Raw genomic sequence first — 21348 nt, 5'->3', positions numbered from 1 at the left:
AACAATATGTATACATTTTAGATCAAGCACCCAGCATACATGATTTGGATCTTAGTGTGGATACACACCTGAACTATATATATAGCGCACTCACAGACCTTACCATCAAAAAACTATGCTATTTTTACTGATGATTCAAAAGTTTATCAAGCACTTAGTCATTGGCAAAAAATGTAAATGGCTACATTATGGCATTATCAAAACCTTTTTATTATGTAAGTCAATTTAAACGCAAACCAAAAGGCAATGAATGTGAACAACCAACTCACAAATAGAAAAACATAAAATACTTCATTACCCTTTCAGATTGCATCATGAATCCATCACTACTTTTTCAAGCTGTTTTTAATAAGGACCACTAAAAAGCAAACATACACTATGTTCCATACTACTATGCTGTTCAGAACATAATTACATATACTTAGAAGGCTTACAGCCATCCAAGAGGCATCCAACTCAACTAATGTACTTATATTTTATTTACATCTTACTTATAGAACTGAGCATAAGCCAAAGATGAAAATTATTATTCATAATTTTTTTAATGTAGACATTCCATCTCTATGTCTATTATGTAGAGATACTAACCAGCACACACTGAGCTGGTCATCTCAAAAAACAAATATTAACATATATCCACAATAGTGTCAGAACAGAGCCATGTATACTATTTAAGTTTTAAACACTCAAATCCCCCAAATTCGTAGTAATGGGTATTGTGAATGCACAGAGTCTCATCTAGCAGAGATTATTGGATTTATCTTCCCAATAAGATGTCAGCACCCTGATTAAGTAGTTTGTGAACAATGCACTTTGTCATGTTAACTGCTAGTTTCTACTGCTTGAATGGGTTGCTTTAGGGGACTGAAGAATGAAATGAAAGCCAGACAGAATAATGATTGAGACAACACTGATAAAATTGTCAAGTAAATTGAAAAATAATAATTAAAACTTTCCAATTCTACATAGTGCATTCATATCAGCTTTGCTATAATTTGAAATGTTGACAACTACAATATAAAAACCACTGCCGTTTACAGCTGTCCGTGAGTTCTGTTTTTCATTATTTTTTGTTTTGAGGAAATGATGCAGCAATAATGATTATTTACAAATGTAGAATTTTACCCACTTAACAATCCTCCTCAGCATAGAGGCCATGTTAACACATTTAGTTAGAGCTAGCAGCAGCTAGCAACAGGAGCATAATGCCAACAAACATGTATTTCAATTTAGAACAAAAAATATTCGTACCAGCTTCTTTTATTTTTCCTTTCAGCACTGAAGAAATAGTTGCAAATATTGAATGCAGTACATTATGTTTAGATATATATATATATATATATATATATATATATATATATATATATATATATATATATATATATCAACAAAAACCTTGCATCCAAATTAAAACTATTCAAACCATCAAAAAAGCAAGGAACAAAGGAACAATTGAGATCTGAATTAAGATAGTAGGGAGAATGTGTGATGACTAATCAGTGCATCTAAAGAAATATAGATTTCTAAAAGTGCTAAAGTTCATAGAAGTTGATTTCCACCTTGAAAACAAGGATAATTGGACTTTAGGATACCATTGATCCTTTTTGACAGCAGTCTATTAATCAACGGATGTTAAGTAAGATGTTTAAGGAACTGTTTAATTTCCAGGAAAAAGACTCATTAGAAGTTTATTGCCTAGCAGTTGACATCCATCTCTGTCACTAATTACAGGTGTTTTGAAAGTATACTGATTATCTCAATTTAATGAATACCTTCAACTTGTTATTATACTACATATGAAACAAATAAACATAAAGCGTGCAACAATATCTCACCTCTGTACATCACCTCCTTAATTGCCAAGTAAACCCAGAGACAGAATGTTTGAATTTACACAACATATTTCTCTTTCTCCCTCATTTTTTCTTCCCACTCCCAACTTGGACTATTCACATGCTATGTGCACATGACATGGGCAGAGACAAACACCTGCCGCTTTCCCCTAAACTGGCCTAGGAATAGCCAACTCACCATACATTTTATTTGTTGGAGTCTTTTTGTCCACAGCTTTATTCCACAAAAGATAATTCAACAATAGATAACACATATATCAATAACAGTTATATTAACAACATTATAAACATACAAATCTGAACAGTGATATACCATTAACTTATAATCCTCTGCAAGGCCCCTGGCAATGGAACCAATTAGGTGCATGCAATCGTACCAGCCACCAGCCGCTTGTGCCTTCTAGCATGATGGGTATGCAGGACTGCATGCTACCACCAATACAACATACCCTCCCAGAGACCACCGCTCTTAGTTCCATTAACCAACTTGGGACTTGGTAAAAAAAACTCCACTTAATTAACTCTCCCCATTGCCAGGGACCTGCCACCTGGCTGTGACAACGGGCTATTCCCTCTCATCACCTCCTGGTTAGTCAACTCAATACTCACCATTCCACATCAACTTATCCTGTACCCCACTAACCCAGGCCACAATTGTGAAAACTAGCACAAAGGGTTAATACAAGGGAGGGAGGGTGGGACTCCTTTTCTTCTTCCAAATGGATGCCCTCCTTAGCAGTTAGTGCTATACATCCCTTTGAAATTCCACCCCCCAACTACGTCACTAAACCCATAACTAATCCCCTGCCCGGCAGCTTTGTCCCGCCCCTGTCATGCACCCTTTGCCAGCATGCACTGTCCCGGGTTTCATTTTCACCATCTGCAATTCCTCTTACTCATGCTGCCATAAACTGACACAACCCATTACTTAACTTTTATCATATTTTTCAAGCATAGAAAATATATTTCCCTTTTTCCCCTCAGATGCCTCTGGCCTATTTAGCCTATTGAAGGGGAGTACTTTTCAGTGAATTGTAATCTATAGCTCCACAACTATGGCATTTTTGCCAAATCCAACCAGACTAGCTGCTTGAGCCAGAATACTAAATCTTAAAAGTTGATTTAAGTGCACATTGAATAACAGAGGAATACGTTTCAGTTATTTAAGGAACAGTTCAGTGTAAAAATAAAAGCTGGCTTGCAAAATAAAAAATGTTTCTAAAATAGTTGGTCAAAAATGTCATCTATAAAGGCTGGATGTCTAACATAACAGAATATAACCTCCTGCTTTGCAGGAAGTTATATTGTGCATAAAGCTAACTGAGTTAGTCAGTGACTTTAAGAGGGGCCACATGGGACATAACTATTCAGTGAGTTTGCAATTGATTGTTAGCATGCAGGTCACATTCAAAAGCAAATAGTTATGACCCATGTGCCCCCCCCACTCAAGTCACTGATTGGTTACTGCCTGGTAGCCAATCAGTGGAAACCAAGAGAGCTGAAAAGCAGGAAGTAGTGTTCTGGCTATTATGTTAGACATCCAGTCACTCCAGCCTTTATACATTACATTTTTGCCTAACTAACTATACAAGATACAATTATAGAGCAGCGCCACTGGCTATGGAAAAAAAACAAATAACAGAACCTGGTGCAATATTGTTAATATTCAGTGCAGTCACCAAAGTGTTACAACACTAATCTGTGTGTGTCTTGAACCATAGAAAGTCTATGCATAGTTTTTTCGTGTGTGTTTTAAAGTGCTTTAGTGATTTCTACAAGGTGCTATCTCCAATATAAAATTCTAATTAAGTCAAACAAAGTGCTTTTAGTGCTTGCTTCAAAAGGTAAAATGAATTAAAATGAGGTTTAATGGTGTTTTCTTCAGTAAAAATGCGTGTGGGAGCTGCTAAGCGAGTGTTGCATGTTATCTAAGTGTTGCATGTGAATTAAGTGTTAAGCAGTGTTAAAAACCTTAAGGCGTTGGTGTTTGCTGTGCATGCTGGGAGTGCTAGGTGCAAGAAGGGAGTAAGTGCAAATAACTGACTGCTGTGTGTTCTGAGAGTTATCTGACTGAGACAAACAACTTTTTCTTTTCTCTGTTTGGGATAAACTGGTAGATACATTTAATGTATTTATTTTCTTTTTGTGTTTTAGCCTGAGTTTCTTAAGGGGACATTTTTAAAAAGGTTAATAAGGTGTTGTTATATTACTGCTAGTAGCAAACAGCATTTTTTTCCCCTCTTTCTGCTCATTAAGGGGGAGGTGTTAATCAGGTAAAGTCTGATCAGGCTTTGTGTTCTGCGGTTTGAAACCGTAACTCTGTGACAAAAGCGAGTGTGGGAGCTTCTAAGCGAGTGTTACATGTGATCTCAGTGTTGCACGTGAATTAAGTGTTAAGCAGCGTTAAAAACCTTAAGGTATTTGTGAGGAATTGCACTTGGGAGACTGTAAGTACCCAGTGTAAATATGAGTGCAAGTGGGTTTGCTGGTATCACTCAGTGTCTGTCTTGTCACATGTATGTGGTTTTGGAGCAGCAGTTCCATGCAGTATTTACATGTGAGAGATGTTGGTGGGTTTTCATCTTGTAATCTGAACTGCAGACTCTAAGGGGGGAACTTGCAGCACTGAGGGCAGCGGCAAACGTGGGGGAGGAAAGGAGTCTCACAGAGCAGCAACTGGCAGGGGCTAGTGGAGTGGGGGGGGAGAAGGGGCAGTGGAGGCTAATGAGCGAGGAGGGTTTGTGACAGTCAGGAGGGGAAGTAGGGGACAGAAGGGTAGGGGGGCTGGTCCACAGCTTGTCCAAAACAGCAAATTCACCACTTTGGCTGAAGATGCCGGGGAGATCTCTGAACTGGCATGTATGGAGCAGGCTGACTCTCAGACAGGCTCGGACTGGTAATCTGTGGGTTCTGACAAATGCCAGACGGGCTGCTATAAGGTGTCATAGAAAATCAGTATTTAGTGGGCTGGTGAGGGCTGATTGGGCCTCTGTGTACCTGAAATGCCAGGGCCTATTTTCATTCTCAGTCCAGACTTGCTCTCAGAGCACCCTGGGAGGCAGTGGCTCTAATATAGGTGGTGGGGGGAGTGAAGGAAGGAAAGGCAGGTTCTAGTTATAGGGGATTCAATTATTAGAAAAGTGGATAGGGTAATCTGCCATAAGTATCCTTCATGCCGAACAGTTTGCTGCTTGCCTGGTGCTAAGGTTCAGCATGTGGTGGAACTAGTGGACAGATTATTTGGGAGGGGCTTGGGAAGACCCGGCAGTCTTGGTACACATAGGTAACAATGACAAAGTTAGAGGAGGTGTTGAATTCCTCAAGAACAATCTTAAAAAACTAGCTGTAAAGTTGAGGGAGAGGACTTCCAAGGTAATTTTCTCAGAGATATTACCTGTGTCACAAGCAACGCTAAAAAGACAGCGGGAGTTTAGGGAGATTAATGCATGGCTGAGAGATTGGTGTAGCGAGGAGGGTTTTTGGAGAACTGGGCTGATTACTCAGTCGGCTACAGGCTCTTTGCTAGGGATGGGCTACACCTCCATGATGATGGTGCAGCTGTTTTGGGGGAGAAGATGGCTAGAAGGTTGGAGGAGATTTTAAACTAGGTGTGTGGGGGGGAGGGTTCAATAAAAGATTCAGTGGAAGAAAGGTTAGATGAGATAGTGGGCAAAGGAAGGGAAAATGGGGGAAGAGATTTGGTTGGGGGTACTGTTAAGGATAGGGAGGACCACATGTCATTTGTTCAATATTAAATGTATGTTTGCAAATGCAAGAGGTCTGACTGGTAAAATGGGAGAGTTGGAGGTGCTGGTGGGAAAATATGATGTGATTGGTGTGGCCGAAACATGGCTGAATGAGTCGCATGACTGGGCAGTTAATATCAGTGGCTATACTTTGTTTCGGAGGGACAGAGGCAATAGAAAAGGAGGAGGGGTATGTGTTTGTTAGGCAGGATTTAAAAGCTTATAAAGGAGGAGGTTATGTTAGAAAATGAGGGGCAGAAGTCTTATGGGTGGAGTTCTTCACCAATTGTAAAGAGTCTAGCAAATTAATTGTAGGAGTATGCTATAGACCCCCTAATGTAAGTGAGGAGGAGGCTACGCTCCTGATGCAAATAAAAAAGGCTGCTAGTTTGGGTAAAGTAATGTTAATGGGGAATTTTAATTACCCAGATATTGACTGGAGCAACAGTACTGCCAGGGTTATGGAAGATAGCTCATAGTACAATTTGATCCAGGTACTAGTCCGATTGCCATTTTGGAGTCAGGAAGGAATTTTTTTGCCCTCTCTGGCAAATTGGAAAAGCTTCAGATGGGATTTTTTTGCCTTCCTCTGGATCAACTAGCAGTTAGGCAGGTTAAGAAATGTTAAAAAGTTGAACTTGATGGACATGTGTCTTTTTTCAACCTAATTTACTATGTTACTATGTTACTAACTAGCTCTGTCTGGCTGAGGCTCCTAGTGCCTGTACTTAAAGACCTGTCTACCTATACCTCCAGGAGCCGAAGACCACACCCTGAGGGGAACCCCTCCTTTTATACCTTTCCTACCTCTAGTGGACAAAGGGACACATTAACCCCGAATTCTGATACTGATCAGACATGATCAAGGTTTAAAAGCTGTTGCATATTATTTAGAACTTGATGACCAAAATCCTCCCAAAAACAAAAATAATTTATATTAAAGTCCATTTCATATATTTTGGCACATAATTATTTTTTGTTTGAAGATTCTTTTTATTTGCAAATCTGGGTACCGCCATGGGAATGAGATCCATCCAGCTATGTCAACCTCCTGATGGGTTATTGGGAGAACCAGCAAATCCTTCCTAAGCTTGGCATGAGTCTTATTCTCTGGCATTGTTTCATAGATGATATTTTATTCATATGGCAGGGCCCACAGTCAGACTTACTCAAATTTATAGAAACCCTGAATCGAAATGATTTTAACTTGGGAGTTTTCACTAAATTTGAATTCTGATCACATACGTTTTTTTAGATCTAGAAATCTGAAAAAAGGGGAAATTCATTTTAAATCATTTTTTAAAGAAGTTTATGTCTGCAATTATGTTTTAGCCAGCAGCAATCACCACCCAACATGAATAAATAATATACCCTTGGGCCAACTATGCCGCATAAAAAATAATTGCTCTGAACCAGAAGAAGTGGATAAACAAATAGAATTTGTTACAAACAGATTTGAGAAAAGGGGCTACAAAAAGGAGTGTATAAAAAAACAGTTGAAAAGGCTGCAGGGATAAAAGGGGAGGACTTAATTAAAGGAAAACTAGCACATAAGGAGACTAGTAAAGATAATAGGTGCACTTTTATCACTAAAAATGCACCTGGAGACCATGAAATTAAAATAATTATCTCCAAGCATTAGAGTATTCTTGAATCTGACAAACTGCTAAAGGATAACATTCCAAAAAAACCTGAAGTAGTGTTAAGGAGAGAAAAAAACTTAAGGCAGCAACTGGTTCATAGTTACATTCCAACCAAGTTGATAAAACCAAAATAAAGGGGAAAAATTAATGGAAAGGTTTTTTTCCCTGTGCAAAGCATGCCAGTATGCAGTGAAAAGAAAATCATTTATAGCAAAAGCAGTACACAGAGAATATAATATTGAATGCTGTATAAAGTGCACATAAGAAAACGTCATTTACTGCTTAGAGTGTCCTTGCAGACTCCAGTACGTAGGGAAAACAAACAGGAAGCTAAGGGAGAGAATTAATGAACATTTAAGGAATATTAAAGCTGGAGTAGAGAGCCATAGTGTGTCAAAACATTTCAAAGAACAGCATAAAAAGAACCCTCAGGGACTAAAATTTTGGGGCATTGAAACTGTTGGGAAAAAATTGGAGAAGGTGGGGAAAAGAAGATGGATATACGATATGCAGACTTTTATTCCCCTAGGTTTAAACATTGATGTTAATTTGAGAGCTTTTTTTATAGGATATTTTAGGATAGGCAAATCTAGTACTTTTGTAGTATAAATAGCCTTTTTAACTTTAAAGTCTATATGGACTTTATAGGGGAGGGGTTACCAGATCACTGAATGGACTTGCAAAAGAAATGTGAAGTGTAACCATGGCAACACAAGCAATATAAAGAAATCAGCGAAATGCGTCAGGTGTGACATCACTTCCAGTCTCTGCAGTAAATGGATGTACGGGTGGAACAGGAGAGGGAGACACCGGCAGAACCCATCTCTTTGTATTGCAAAGGTTCACCTCCAAGATCTGCACTATAAGACTTGATTGTCTGATTTGCGCTCAGAAGTGTGACTTATGTAAGTGCAATACGTTTTAAAACCTTTTAAGAAATAAAGGCAAATTAAACTATGGGTGCTGTCCCTGATCTTTAATGTCTTTAAATAAAAAGGAATACCCTGGAGTTATGAATTGATATGCTGTTTTGAAATCAGGAATCTTGTAAGTTGCCAATCCCACCAGAGAGTGGAGAAGGCACATGCTGATTTTTACTGATTGAAGAAAACACCATTGCACTTTATTTTAATTCATTTTACCTTTTGAAGCAAGCACTAAAAGCACTTTGTTTGACTTTATTAGAATTTTATTTTGGAGATAGCACCTTGTAGAAATCACTAAAGCACTTTAAAACACAAACGAAAAATCTGTACATAGACTTTCTATGGTTCAAGACACACACAGATTATAATGTGTAACACTTTGATGACTGCACTGAATATTAACAATATTGCACTAGGTCCTGTTATTTGTTTTATTCCATAGCCTGTGGCGCTGATCTATAATTCGATCTTGATTTGATGATCCAGTGGAGGAACTGTGAAAAAGATTGGCAAAGGAAAAAATTCTGAGGGTTTACTTTTCCTTTAAATCTTGCAAATATTTTTTGGTTTTTTTGCCATTTTAACTTCCCTCAGTTTTGTTGTCTTGTGTCTTAGAAGGTGGTCACATTTTTGTTAGCATTCCTAGGCTACCAAGCTCTGCCACTCTTAAGTAAAGATACCTATAAAGTTATTTTCATGGTTAAAGAAGAGATTTTTTATTTCAATGTATGTGTGAAATGGCTGTAGAGCTGTATAAATTCTATGAATGCACACAGTCAGTATCACCTGTTTGTTCTGGCAGGCTCCACTGTTCCAAGGGTGTATCAAATTAATTTTGAAGCACCCAAAAATAATTCAATAATTTCCATATAAGAATTCGTGCAGTTCTGTCCTATAATACTTTCACTGTAAATAGTTTAAAAGGATTATTTACAAAAGCACAGGAACCATATAATTATTTTCTGTAATCCTGTTTAACATTTCATCAATCCTTAAATAATGATATGTAATTGTTTCAAGTATAAAACTGAACAGTTTTTGTTTTCCTTGTCATTAAATTCTTGAATTGGGTAATTAGTATTCATAATATTTCCAGCCAATTAAGTTAGCCTTGGAGTTAAGGAGTCTATAAGCAATACAACAGGCATGAGACAGGTTAGGTTAGTCAGTTCTTTAAAGCATTTTCAGGGCAGACTCTAGATAACACAACAATACATTTTATGACAGATAATTGAAAATATTATTTTAAAATATCAGAAAATAAAGAATTATGTAAAGAAATGAAAAACCCATTACTGTTCATCACATGGGATTCAGGTTCATCTGTGTATAATAAGGTTGGACCAAAGTCATAATTATTATTCATTCTTCCAAACACTGTTGCCTACACACACACAATTAAAACATTGGTCAAATAAGCTGAAAAAACGTCATGTACATTAGGCCATTAATTTCATATAACAGATATCCGGCTTAAAGACGAACTATTGCAAAAATAAAAATGGAATATAAGCTTCCTCATACTGAAGTAAAAAACTTTCTAAATATAATCAATTAAAAAGTCTGCATTGTTTCTTAAATAATCAAATTTATATTCACTATTATTCTCTTAGCATCAGTTTCTCTTCATTCTGTCTTCTTGCAGCAGTTGCTAGGAGGGGTTCTTTTTCCTAGTACCGTATATACTCGAGTATAAGCCGAGTTTTTCAGCACCCAAAATGTGCTGAAAAAGGCTACCTCGGCTTATATCTGCAAAAAGAAAAAATGTGTTATCATGTAATACTGTTGGATGGTTGATACAATTGGCTCTACTCACATTAAATTAGAAAGGTAGCGTTCGTATATGTATGTATACTGGGGATCTTCTCCATAGTTGTGCAGAGTATGCAGCTGTACGATCACTCTGCAACTATCAGGTCCTGAAGTTTCTGTGCATTTAGCGTGTGGAGGCTACTGGGGATCTCCTCCCTGGTTGTTCCTAATGGAAAAAAACTGTGCATAGTGAAGTACAGACAAGGTCTTCAGCCAGCCCACACTGGCAGCGCCGATTCAGGGGAAAACGCCGCCTGAGGCGGCTCCTGCAATGCCGCCCCCTCCCCGGTTTACCAGTCCGGAGGGGAGGCAGGAACTCTAATGCGGAGAGCGCAATTGCGCTGTCTCACATTAGTAAAGCCGAATTTCCGGTTTAAAAACCGGAAATTCGGCTCTTAAAGGTACCAGGAGCGGCTTTTTGCCGCCCCTGGAAACCTCTCCGGCGTGCCGCCTAAGGCGAGTTTCTCAACTCGCCTCGTTGGCGGCGCGCCCCTGCACACTGGGCTTGTACTTACAGGATATGCAGCTTTATGATCGCTCTATACAGATAAATCTCGGGTGTGCAGACTTATGATTGCTTTGAACAGCTGAATCCCGGGTCCTGCAGTTTCTGTGGCACAGTATGTTCAGCGTGTGAAGGCTGCTGCTCCTTCTTTACAGGGCGGGGTTGTCTGCCTCGTGGAGTTTCTTTCCCCGCACTCTCAGTCTCTGATTACTTGAATTCCATACGCTGCCATTTGAACTTTGCGGAACCTTGTTGTAATTGGTTCCGTGAGAGCAGTTACGTACAATGAGCTGTACAAAGCGATCATAAATCTGCACACCTGAGATTTATCTGTATAGAACGATCGTAAAGCTGCATATCCTGTAAGTACAAGCCCAGTGTGGGCCGGCTGAAGGCCTTGTCTGTATTTCACTATGCACAGTTTTTTCCATTAGGAACAACCACGGAGGAGATCTCCAGTAGCCTCCACACGCTAAATGCACAGAAACTTCAGGACCCGATAGTTGCACAGAGCGATCGTACAGCTGCATACTCTGCACAATTACGGAGGAGATCCCCAGTATACATACATACATATTTGAACGCTACCTTTCTACTTGAATGTGAGTAGAGCCAATTGTATCAACCATCCAACTGATACCAACGATATTATATGATAGCATGTTTTTTCTTTTTGCAGATATATCTATATCCTATATTTATCCCCAGGGACTAGTGGGTCCCACGATTTAAGTGGGTTCTGCCATACAGATTCCAACAACACAAAGCGCAGTCTATCTATACACCAATACTTGAAGAAAGCATTTTAGGTCTTCAGCAGAACACACACTCCTGTGTGAGTGTGAAGTGAGGGATAAAGAGGGAGGACCAAGTCATGAAGGGGGAGATTACAACAGTAAGTGTGGGCAGCACGGAGGTGTTACTGCAGCCTCTTTGGATCAATTAGTAAGAGGCTATTTCTTCCCTAGCAGAGCGCACGCAGGAGCGTGTGTTCTGCTGAAGATGTCCTAAAATGCATTTCACACCCTAGGCTTATACTCGAGTCAATACGTTTTCCCAGTTTTTGTAGGCAAAATTAGGTACCTCGGCTTATACTCGGGTTGGCTTATACTTGAGTATAAACGGTAGATGAATAAGAGCTCACTCAAATAACTGATTCAAGTACAAACAAAATATAAAAAAATAACTCAGTCCAAATTTTCTTAAAAGGTCAGCGCTAACTAAAAGCTCAGGGAAAAAAAGTATGAAAAAAGAGAGAGATAAAAAACTCTTATAGTGTAGTATTTTGTAGGGAGTTGTAGTTCCACAACCAAAAAAATTCTATTTGGTGCAGTTACCCTTTAAGAATCACCACAGGTGGCTAGTAGATGGATACTTACAAACGTTCAAAATTATCAAGTGCACATCACGTTTGTTGAATGATGTAAAGTTGCAAAATATTTCTTCTATGCTGGAAGAGGTTAAAAGTGCGCAGAAATAGTGTAAAACCCTTTTTATTAAATATCTAAAAAACCAATCGGTTACACTCACATTTCAGTAGTAAAAACCAGGCATATAGTCACTTTTCCATGTCAGTCCGTGCTGCTGCAAGTCTTTTTTAACAAATGCTGTTGGGGTCCCGACCAGCGTTTCCTCCAAGATCAGCTTGCTGTTTGATTCCTTTCTGGACGCTTGGATGTGACGTCTGCTTACTCTGCCTTACGCGTTTCGTCGCTTACCAACTTCATCAGAGGCATAGAAGTCGGTAAGCGACGAAACGCGTAAGGCAGAGTAAGCAGACGTCACATCCAAGCGTCCAGAAAGGAATCAAACAGCAAGCTGATCTTGGAGGAAACGCTGGTCGGGACCCCAACAGCATTTGTTAAAAAAGACTTGCAGCAGCACGGACTGACATGGAAAAGTGACTATATGCCTGGTTTTTACTACTGAAATGTGAGTGTAACCGATTGGTTTTTTAGATATTTAATAAAAAGGGTTTTACACTATTTCTGCGCACTTTTAACCTCTTCCAGCATAGAAGAAATATTTTGCAACTTTACATCATTCAACAAACGTGATGTGCACTTGATAATTTTGAACGTTTGTAAGTATCCATCTACTAGCCACCTGTGGTGATTCTTAAAGGGTAACTGCACCAAATAGAATTTTTTTGGTTGTGGAACTACAACTCCCTGCAAAATACTACACTATAAGAGTTTTTTATCTCTCTCTTTTTTCATACTTTTTTTCCCTGAGCTTTTAGTTAGCGCTGACCTTTTAAGAAAATTTGGACTGTGTTTTTTGTACTCGAGGAGAAACGAGGATCGTTGGGTCGGATAATCAGAGGGAAAATACTCAGAGACTTTGGTCAAACTAACTTTTTTCACAAAAAGTTTTTATTTTTAAGTTTTTATAAAAAAATAACTGCCTTTTGCACAAATCCTGCATGCAGAGAGACATGATGTCTGGGGATTTTAATAGAGTGAGCTCTAATACATCTTCTAGGCAAAAGGAGCCCCCCTATGAGATATATATGAATATCTAACACCTAACTGCTGCATGAAGAGTGAACGAAGAGAAACAGAGGCTAAAAGAGGGATAGTTAAGATAAACTTGATTATCTCAGAAACAGTACAAAAAATTTAATTGATTGTATTTAGAAAGTTTCTTATTTCAGTATGATGAAGCTAATATTAAATTCATTTTTGTGAGTTCCCCTTAAACACTGTACAGATAACACGGAGAAAGTGCATAAGAACCATAGTGCTATACTGTATTACTTGAAAAAAACCTTGCTAGTACAACACTCATATTCAAAGGATGCCAGGAGCATATACATGAGAAAGTGTATCTGTATGCATTCATCTCCATATCCAATTACAAAGTTCAGCCTTCTAATGTACATATAGAGTGGCCAGCATGTTTTGCCGTTATTCTCTCAAGTAATAAAACAAACCTCAGGACTGCAGTCTTTCTATAGCTCCTCTCTAGTTGGCTTTGCTGCTCTTTGTGTAATGATATCATTAAACTTAAGCAGCCCAACATTATAACGTGCCTCAACATCATTTGAGCCTCTAAGGGCTAGACATAAGGACATTAAGGTGTCATTTATCAACAATACTCAAATTTTCACATGGGCAATGACCCATAGCAACCAGTCAAATATTTGTTTCCAATGTTTCATTTGTAGTTTGCTGAAAAAAAGCTTATCACTGAATGATTGCTTTGGGTTACTGCCCAGGTGCAAATTTGACCAGTTTTGATAAGGAGTTTATATTCCTTAACCATATAAATACAAACATCTCTCTTATTCCGCCACCTGCCGCTGCTAAAAGAGTATAGGTATGGGACCTATTATCCAGAATGCTCGGAATGCTATTATCCAGAATCCCTGACCTCCTTTGAATATGAGGATTCTAATAACAAAGGAGTATATTATGACATTTAGCATTACGGTATCACACTACGGTACATTAACTATTTCTAACATCCAAATTGCAAAGGACTATCAAAAAGTTATATCAGCAGATTTCAGTTGTTGGAGCAAAAGCTTGGTGCTTTTGTTTAAAATGTTTCCATAAAATAATTTTTTTGTCCTATAGCCAAGAAGAAATTATTGGAAACACTGAGTGCAGCTCTAGGCACTGGACCACCCCAAATCCTTGGTGAAAGATAAACTCAGAAATCCCCATCTTCTGCTCAAATGCATCACCACATTTAGTCACAAGTGTCCAGCAGCAAGTGGAGTGGTTTTACACACACACACACTATATATATTTATATATATCCTTGATAAAATCCCTAATGTGAGCCGAAACATTGGATGCACCGTGATGTTGCAATAAAATATTGGTGATTGAAGAAGTTGGCGTGCTGGTCCATCTTGAACTTTTATATATGAATAATTGGCCAAGCACCCACAAGAATATACACATGGACAGAGTGTGGGTACCTTTGGAAATATTATATAATAATAATTTTATAATGCTGAGACGCAGCCGAAACGTTAGTTTCTTAAATAAACAGTTTATACATTTGGACAAGACCTGTGAGTGCGGCTTCTTCATTGGAGGATCATATGTGTACTGGTGGCACGCACCCAGGCAAGAATATCCACATTGTCGTGAGTGCTGTGATTTTGGGGAATATATATATATATATATATATATATATATATATATTTGTACAAACTGGAGTGGAGCGGAGTCCCTGTCTTGGACTTAGTCCATATCCTGGACAAAATATATATCAAAACAAAAAAGTCCAGACCAATATAATGCAAAAAGGAAAATTGCTTTATCTGAAAATCTGCAACGTTTCGAAGCTCCCGCTTCTTTCTCAATACTGCTTGAGAAAAAAACGGGAGCTTCGAAACGTTGCAGATTTTTAGATAAAGCAATTTTCCTTTTTGCATTATATTGGTCCAGACTTTTTTGTTTTGATGTGTGTGTGTGTGTGTGTGTGTGTGTGTGTGTGTGTGTGTGTGTGTATATATATACAGGGCAGCCATCAGGGGGGGAGAGGGGGGAGAGTTGTAGGGGGCCCAGGGGGTAAGGGGGGCCCGGCCATGCCACACTTCTGACTGACTTCGGGAAGGCATGGACGTTTATGGGGCCCTGGCCACCAATTTTCTCATAATGGGGGGGGCCTGGCCACCAATTTTTTTTTCTCATGTGGGAACCCTAGCCACCAATATTTTTTTGTTTTTTTACTGTGTGGTGGGGGGCGGACCTGTGGGGTGGGGAGGACGGACCTGTAGGTGGGAATGGCAGACCTGTAGGTGGGAAGGGCAGACCTGTAGGTGGGAAGGGCAGACCTGTAGGTGGGGCTTGTGGTGGGTGCAGCCCAGGGGGCCCAGAAAATTTTGTAGTATGGGGCCCTGCGATTTCTGATGGCGGTCCTGTATATATATATATATATATAAAGTTCCAAACAAGGGAAAGTTGTGCTCACCACTAATTTTTAAAACCATTAGGCGTGGGTGCAATGAGGCTTTGACCACAAAATACATATAGACAAATACAAGAGTCCTCTGCATTCAACCCATTATCAATATATTTAAGACAGAGACATTTTGTGCATACTGCTGGTTTTAAATGGTTTTAAAAATTAGTGGTGAGCACAACTTGCCCTGTTATATAGTTATACAGGAGCAGTGACCAACTCCATGTTGTAGCTCCCACCCTTCCCAGCTATAGTCAGTTGATCTCACTGGTGTCTAATAAAAGGGCAGCCAAGTTTGGGAGTTTTACTTTGAAAGCAGCTAGTAAGTTGCAGCTAAAACTTAGTCCCTTTGTAAAATGTATAATGAAGCAATAGAATTCTTAATGAATCAGATGAAAATTGAGCACAAGACTGGCCAGATATGGGATGACTTTGACGTAGTTGGCCAGCTTAAATATAGTCTCTGTTTTAAATATATTGATAATGGGTTGAGTGCAGAGGACTCTTGTATTTGTCTATATATATATATATATATATATATATATATATATATATATATATATATATATATATATATGCAGAAATTCACAGCAAGTCAACGTAGTAAATAAAGTGGAGAATTTATTTGTGGTCCAACGTTTCGGCTCCACACAGGAGCCTTCGTCAGGGAGGCTCCTGTGTGGAGCCGAAACGTTGGAGTGCTGTCAATCCCTGCAGCTTTTCTACATATCTTTAGGGCTAGCACCCAGGCTATGGATCAACTTTTGGTCGTGCACTCCATCCCGCTAGCTTTCTATATATATATATATATATATATATATATAGCTGCCACCCTTGGACCCACAGGTGCTGACATAAATATGGCTGTGACAGAATATAGTTTCAGGAATTAAATCAAGGGTAGAAACCAAAATGGTCAAACCGCAAAAAATTAAAGCTATCCAGTTCAAAGCCTACTGCCTGGTTTTAAACTTTAAACTAAAAATGGGTCTGTGATGTCACAGACTTCCCAGGATGTAACTGCCCCACCCCCTTTCTTCAGGTTTTGCTGCCAGCAAGGTTGGCAAGTCTAGCAATGTATCGTGATATATATGTATCTTGATATATAAATATACATTATTCTATTTCTATGTTGCTCAATGCAGGATAACATGCACCGCATTTGTAAATACTTCATTATGCATTCTTACACATGCATTTATCTGATCCATGTTTGAAACATGCATATATTTTACAATATTATTTGCCTGCTTTTAACACTAGGCACAGAAACCAAATACCCAATAAATACTCAATAACATCAGTCATTTAAACATTGGCACCATGAATCCATATTTCTTTATTTGCAAGAACAGACATAAATTATATTACTAATACCTCCCATGCCCCATGCATAATTCAACAGGCCGTGCTTAATGAAACCAGTAACATGCACCAAACATACTTACACTGCCTGCATCATATCTTCATTTGGATGCAGAGCAGAGAGTGGAGAAAGGATCAAGTCAAAGACCTAACTGAATCTTTTCACATATACATTGTCATAGCCAGAATTTATGACTCAAACACAGCTTAAGTCAACCTATCAGAATATAGAGTGCAATTTTCTACCTGTTTTGTCACAAATATAATCAATGATTTTTTCTTTAATTGCATTACAGATATTTTAGGTGACCACTACTATTCCATTATTAACATACAAACATACAGTATCAAGGTCCAGGCATTAGGGGAAGTTTAGAGCACAGCAATCTTCTTCTATACAGTATGTTCAAAGCATATTATTAACACATAATTGTCAAGCTTCAAAAATTTCAGTACTTCCATTGCACTATAACTATTTTCTTTGACTACCTTAGTGGAAACCAGTGCAAGTACTTAATTTAGTAAGAAACAAGCAGCCTTTCTGAGTGCAAAATGTAACATTTGACTTCTAGTTTCTTTGCTTGTTGAGCTTGGAAAATTAGCAAGCAGCCATTTTGTGTGCAACAGCAGAACCATTTATACTCAAAAATATCTAAATCTAAACAGCTATTCACTTGCTAATGTGATGTTGTCTTTTTTTCAGTACTGCTATTCAAGTGAAATTCACTTGCCGGATGTGGAAAAGACAACCAGCATCTGGTAAGTTATTATTGTAAAATGCAAATTACAACTCATCTGTTAACCAATAAGAGGGGAATACATTTGGAGTTGCAGTCCATTTAATAGGGATCTACAGATACTTCATTAAATACTTACATAGACAATGATAACAATGTTATGATTTTTTTAATTGTTGTCATTTAACAGGCATTTGTCCCTGGGAATTTTGTACTTTGAATTGAGCGCTGGATTAAAAATCCCCCTGGGGGTTTAATGGGTTGATTTAGGCTGCCCTTCACCAATACAGTGCAGACTACCTATACAGTCAAAACAGTGCAATGATCTCTGACAATACAGTAAAGTAAACAACCTCTCATAACTGTCAACATGTCTCACCACTGTCTGTCTGTACTGCTGTCATTAAAGGGATACTGTCATGGGAAAACCATTTTTTTCAAAATGAATCAGTTAATAGTGCTGCTCCAGCAGAATTCTGCACTGAAATCCATTTCTCAAAAGAGCAAACAGATTTTTTTATATTCAATTTTGAAATCTGACATGGGGCTAGACATATTGTCAATTTCCCAGCTGCCCCAAGTCATTATTAAAGTAATAATTAGCCCTCTGGCATCAGGTTATATGACTGGCAAACCACCTTACTGCTTGATAATTTGGGACAACCCCATAGCTTATCTTCTTAACAGCTGCTGAAAGCATGCAGAATATGTGAATGTTGCAGACACTTCTAACAAAATTTAAGATTATAAACGACTGTACCAACTTTAAAAGACCTGAATCATTACTACTATATTTAGGCTGGTGTAAAAAGAGGCATTCCTTTAAAAATGACAGCACCAAAGACGTTCTCTCAAAGTTTTATGCTCATTATGGTGGTAGGCAGTACCCACTTGAACAAACTTTGAGCTAATGGCAACAGGATCTCCCACATCTGACCAATGGGAATATATACTGGAATCTACCTATGAAATTTTGATAAGCAGTGATAGATTTACACACGTAAGTATCTCCACTGTAAATATCTGTTTCCCAAAAGTTTGCACAAAATGACACAGTGAAATAAGACAGCATGGTAAACTGTTTTGTCTCAGTTAACTGTAATAATAAGAGAAATACAAGAATACAATTCAAACCAACGTTTCGGCCCGCATTGGGGCCTTTATCAAGGATCCTTGATAAAGGCCCCAATGGGGGCCGGAAAGTTGGTTTCACGAGTGATGACTCAATAAACACATTTTGCTTGAAGATTACTGGAGTGCTGGTCCATATTTGAATAGTATACAATACTTCTTTGACCAAGCAACGGACATCGAAATAATCGAGTAAGAGTGCGGGTACAGTTATACTTATTATTATTGGGATTGTGATGAGTGGAATTGATTTAATTGTAAAAAAAAAAAAAACAAAGCTTCAATTTTCCACCTTTATGTATATTAAATATTTTCCACACCTTCATAAATATGCCCTTGTCAGCCGAGAAGCAAATTTAGAAAAATGGGCAGGTGCAGCATCTCAGAGTTAGCTAGAAAGTTAGACTGTAAGTCAGACAGTAAGAATTGTTATCTATTTAATGCTGCTAACACAGTAACATCTTAAGAACTGGACCAATATATCAGCATGAGAGGTCAATTTTTTTTTACAGAGAATTGCAATGAACTTTTTGACATTTTAGAAGAATATATAAATCACTGTTATGTGATGACGGTTGCACACAAGGGATGATTTTTTTACGCTCAGTGGCTGTGGATTAGTCACTAGAGGCAAAAGACTCTTCATTTTGTCTCCTAAAATGAAAGCTTTGATTTTCCTACCACAATGCCTTTATATTCTAAAGATGAAATGAATGTGACTGTACTTAACATACTAATTGTACTGCATTCTTACGGTTGTCTCCATTCGCAGTCTTTCCCAATATATATTAGGACCACATCAACTACCATTTTAAATAAAGGTAATCTACAGAACAAATGCAGTCTTCTATACACATTTTGAACACATAGACTATCATGTTAAAGTAAGGTAAGCTACGTAACAAATGCAGCCTTATATAAAGTATATATATTTGCCTAAAAGTATGCACACTACCACATTACAATCATATGTCCTCAGTTGGAGCATTTACTGTCTCTAAAAGCAATATCAGCACAAGAACTATTTATTGGGAGCAAGGGTGTTTATAAATGAGCAACCCCTGGCTGTATAATATTCATCTGTGCCGTTACTACAGGTAGAACTATAGAGGGCACTGTGCTATGCCTGTGGCAGTTGTTTTTATGTGCCTGTTCAAGAATGACACTTTTTTTGTATAGCAAAATTATGCCTTGTGTTTGGAGATAAGTTGCTGGTAGAAGTGCTTCTTGTTTCTGAAGCATTAATATTATTTACATGGTGCTCTGTCTAGGAAGTAGTTGTATAAAACATTTTGCAGCCTCAAACAAATACTCCAAAGCACCTATGGTTTGCACCTTTGCTGTAAGCAAAAACGGAACGGTGACAACCTTAAAGGAACCTGAGAAACTCCTGCTACAGTTGGTGCCAGATACTCACTCATATTGCTAAAAAAACAAAAAGGTCTATTTATGCACTGCATAGTACTGAGTCATTTCAAACCTCCACAGCCCATGTGTATGTGTTGAAATCTGTCTGAAAACAGACATATGTACCAGCAACAGAGCTGGATCAGAAGCCTGAACCCGCCATGTCCAGCCCCACCATGATGATGATGGACAGACACAGCCTGCATGCAGAGCCCTTGAATCAATGATGCAAGCATTAATTCAAAGCTTACTTTCAGCCCAAAAGAAATGCATTTGAAAGACACCCATACCTTTGTAGAAAAACAATGTATAGACAAATTTGTGACTGAACTGAAAGTATAAGCAAGTAAATGTGCATTCAAAGATCAGGAGGGTCTGAGAGAAAAAATAGGTTTGAGCAATGCAAATCCTCACTTAAAAGAAAAATAGCTTGAATGCAGAGATTTAACTGAAAATGACAAAGAAGATATGCAAAGCTACAGAAATCATATCTATGATTCAGCAGACGTTCAGAAAACAGCCCCTTAAGCAGTGTCCTGCATATGGAGTAGACTGCAATAAATACAAAAAGAGAAACAATTTTGCCAAAATGTGCAGAGCCAAGATTCCTCATACAAACACATTTCTACCCTTTAAGTATGTTAACACTTTATTTGTTGCTAAATTTATAAAGAAAGAATTGTTCAGTGTACCTTCCTAAAAAAGCAATACGTTTTCCGAACGAAAGAGGTGTGATTACCAAAATAATGTGTTATAGAAATGAAAAGAAGTAAAACCCCTCTCTATTCAATTGGCCACCAATTAAAGAAAATTCAAGTATTAGTGCAGCAGTGTCAGAGTTTATTAACAGTTTCGTTAACGGTTACTAACCCAGTGTTGCTTCAATTATTGGGCAGCCATTGCTGGGTTACCCAATAAAGTGCTATGTGCTAGGTGCTAATAATTCATTAGCAATTAAAAATCATGTAACAGGATTAATTAATATTGTGCTATAAAGTGCTAGTGCTTCAAATGAAATTAAGAAGTTAACTTAAATAACCAGGATTAAATTGACCCAGGTGAGATTAAAGTTAATTCATTATTATATATCACACATTAAAATCCATTCATTATAGAAGATTGTAAATAACTGATTAACTGTTAAAAAGTAAACTTTACTAAATTCATTAAAATTGCTGCAAATCAATTAAGGTAATCTTTGAAGACTGCATGAAAATTGGTGAGTAATAATTAATCCATACACCCCCGTTAAAGTTATAGGGTGTTAAAAAACGTTTGCATAAAATTATTCAAAGGAGAC

The 21348-nt window shown here is 38.0% G+C and overlaps 1 protein-coding gene across 4 annotated transcripts in view; it reads right to left on the bottom strand.

The window, feature by feature from the left end:
• Window positions 1–21348, bottom strand: part of caln1.S (calneuron 1 S homeolog) — a 154682-nt gene that overhangs the window by 107568 nt on the left and 25766 nt on the right. Inside the window, exon 1 of one of the 4 annotated variants that reach the window (XM_041584119.1) lies at window positions 16857–16937. The exons of the other annotated variants lie outside the window; for them this stretch is intronic. Within the exon in view, the coding sequence (XP_041440053.1) occupies window positions 16857–16870 (14 nt within the window). The 5' untranslated portion in view covers window positions 16871–16937. Of the gene's footprint in view, window positions 1–16856; window positions 16938–21348 lie in introns of those variants that run through there. 4 annotated transcript variants of the gene reach the window in all.

This window comes from Xenopus laevis, chromosome 2S (assembly GCF_017654675.1).
Source record: "Xenopus laevis strain J_2021 chromosome 2S, Xenopus_laevis_v10.1, whole genome shotgun sequence".
Taxonomy (NCBI): domain Eukaryota; kingdom Metazoa; phylum Chordata; class Amphibia; order Anura; family Pipidae; genus Xenopus; species Xenopus laevis.
This window is presented reverse-complemented; position numbering and strand designations above follow the sequence as displayed.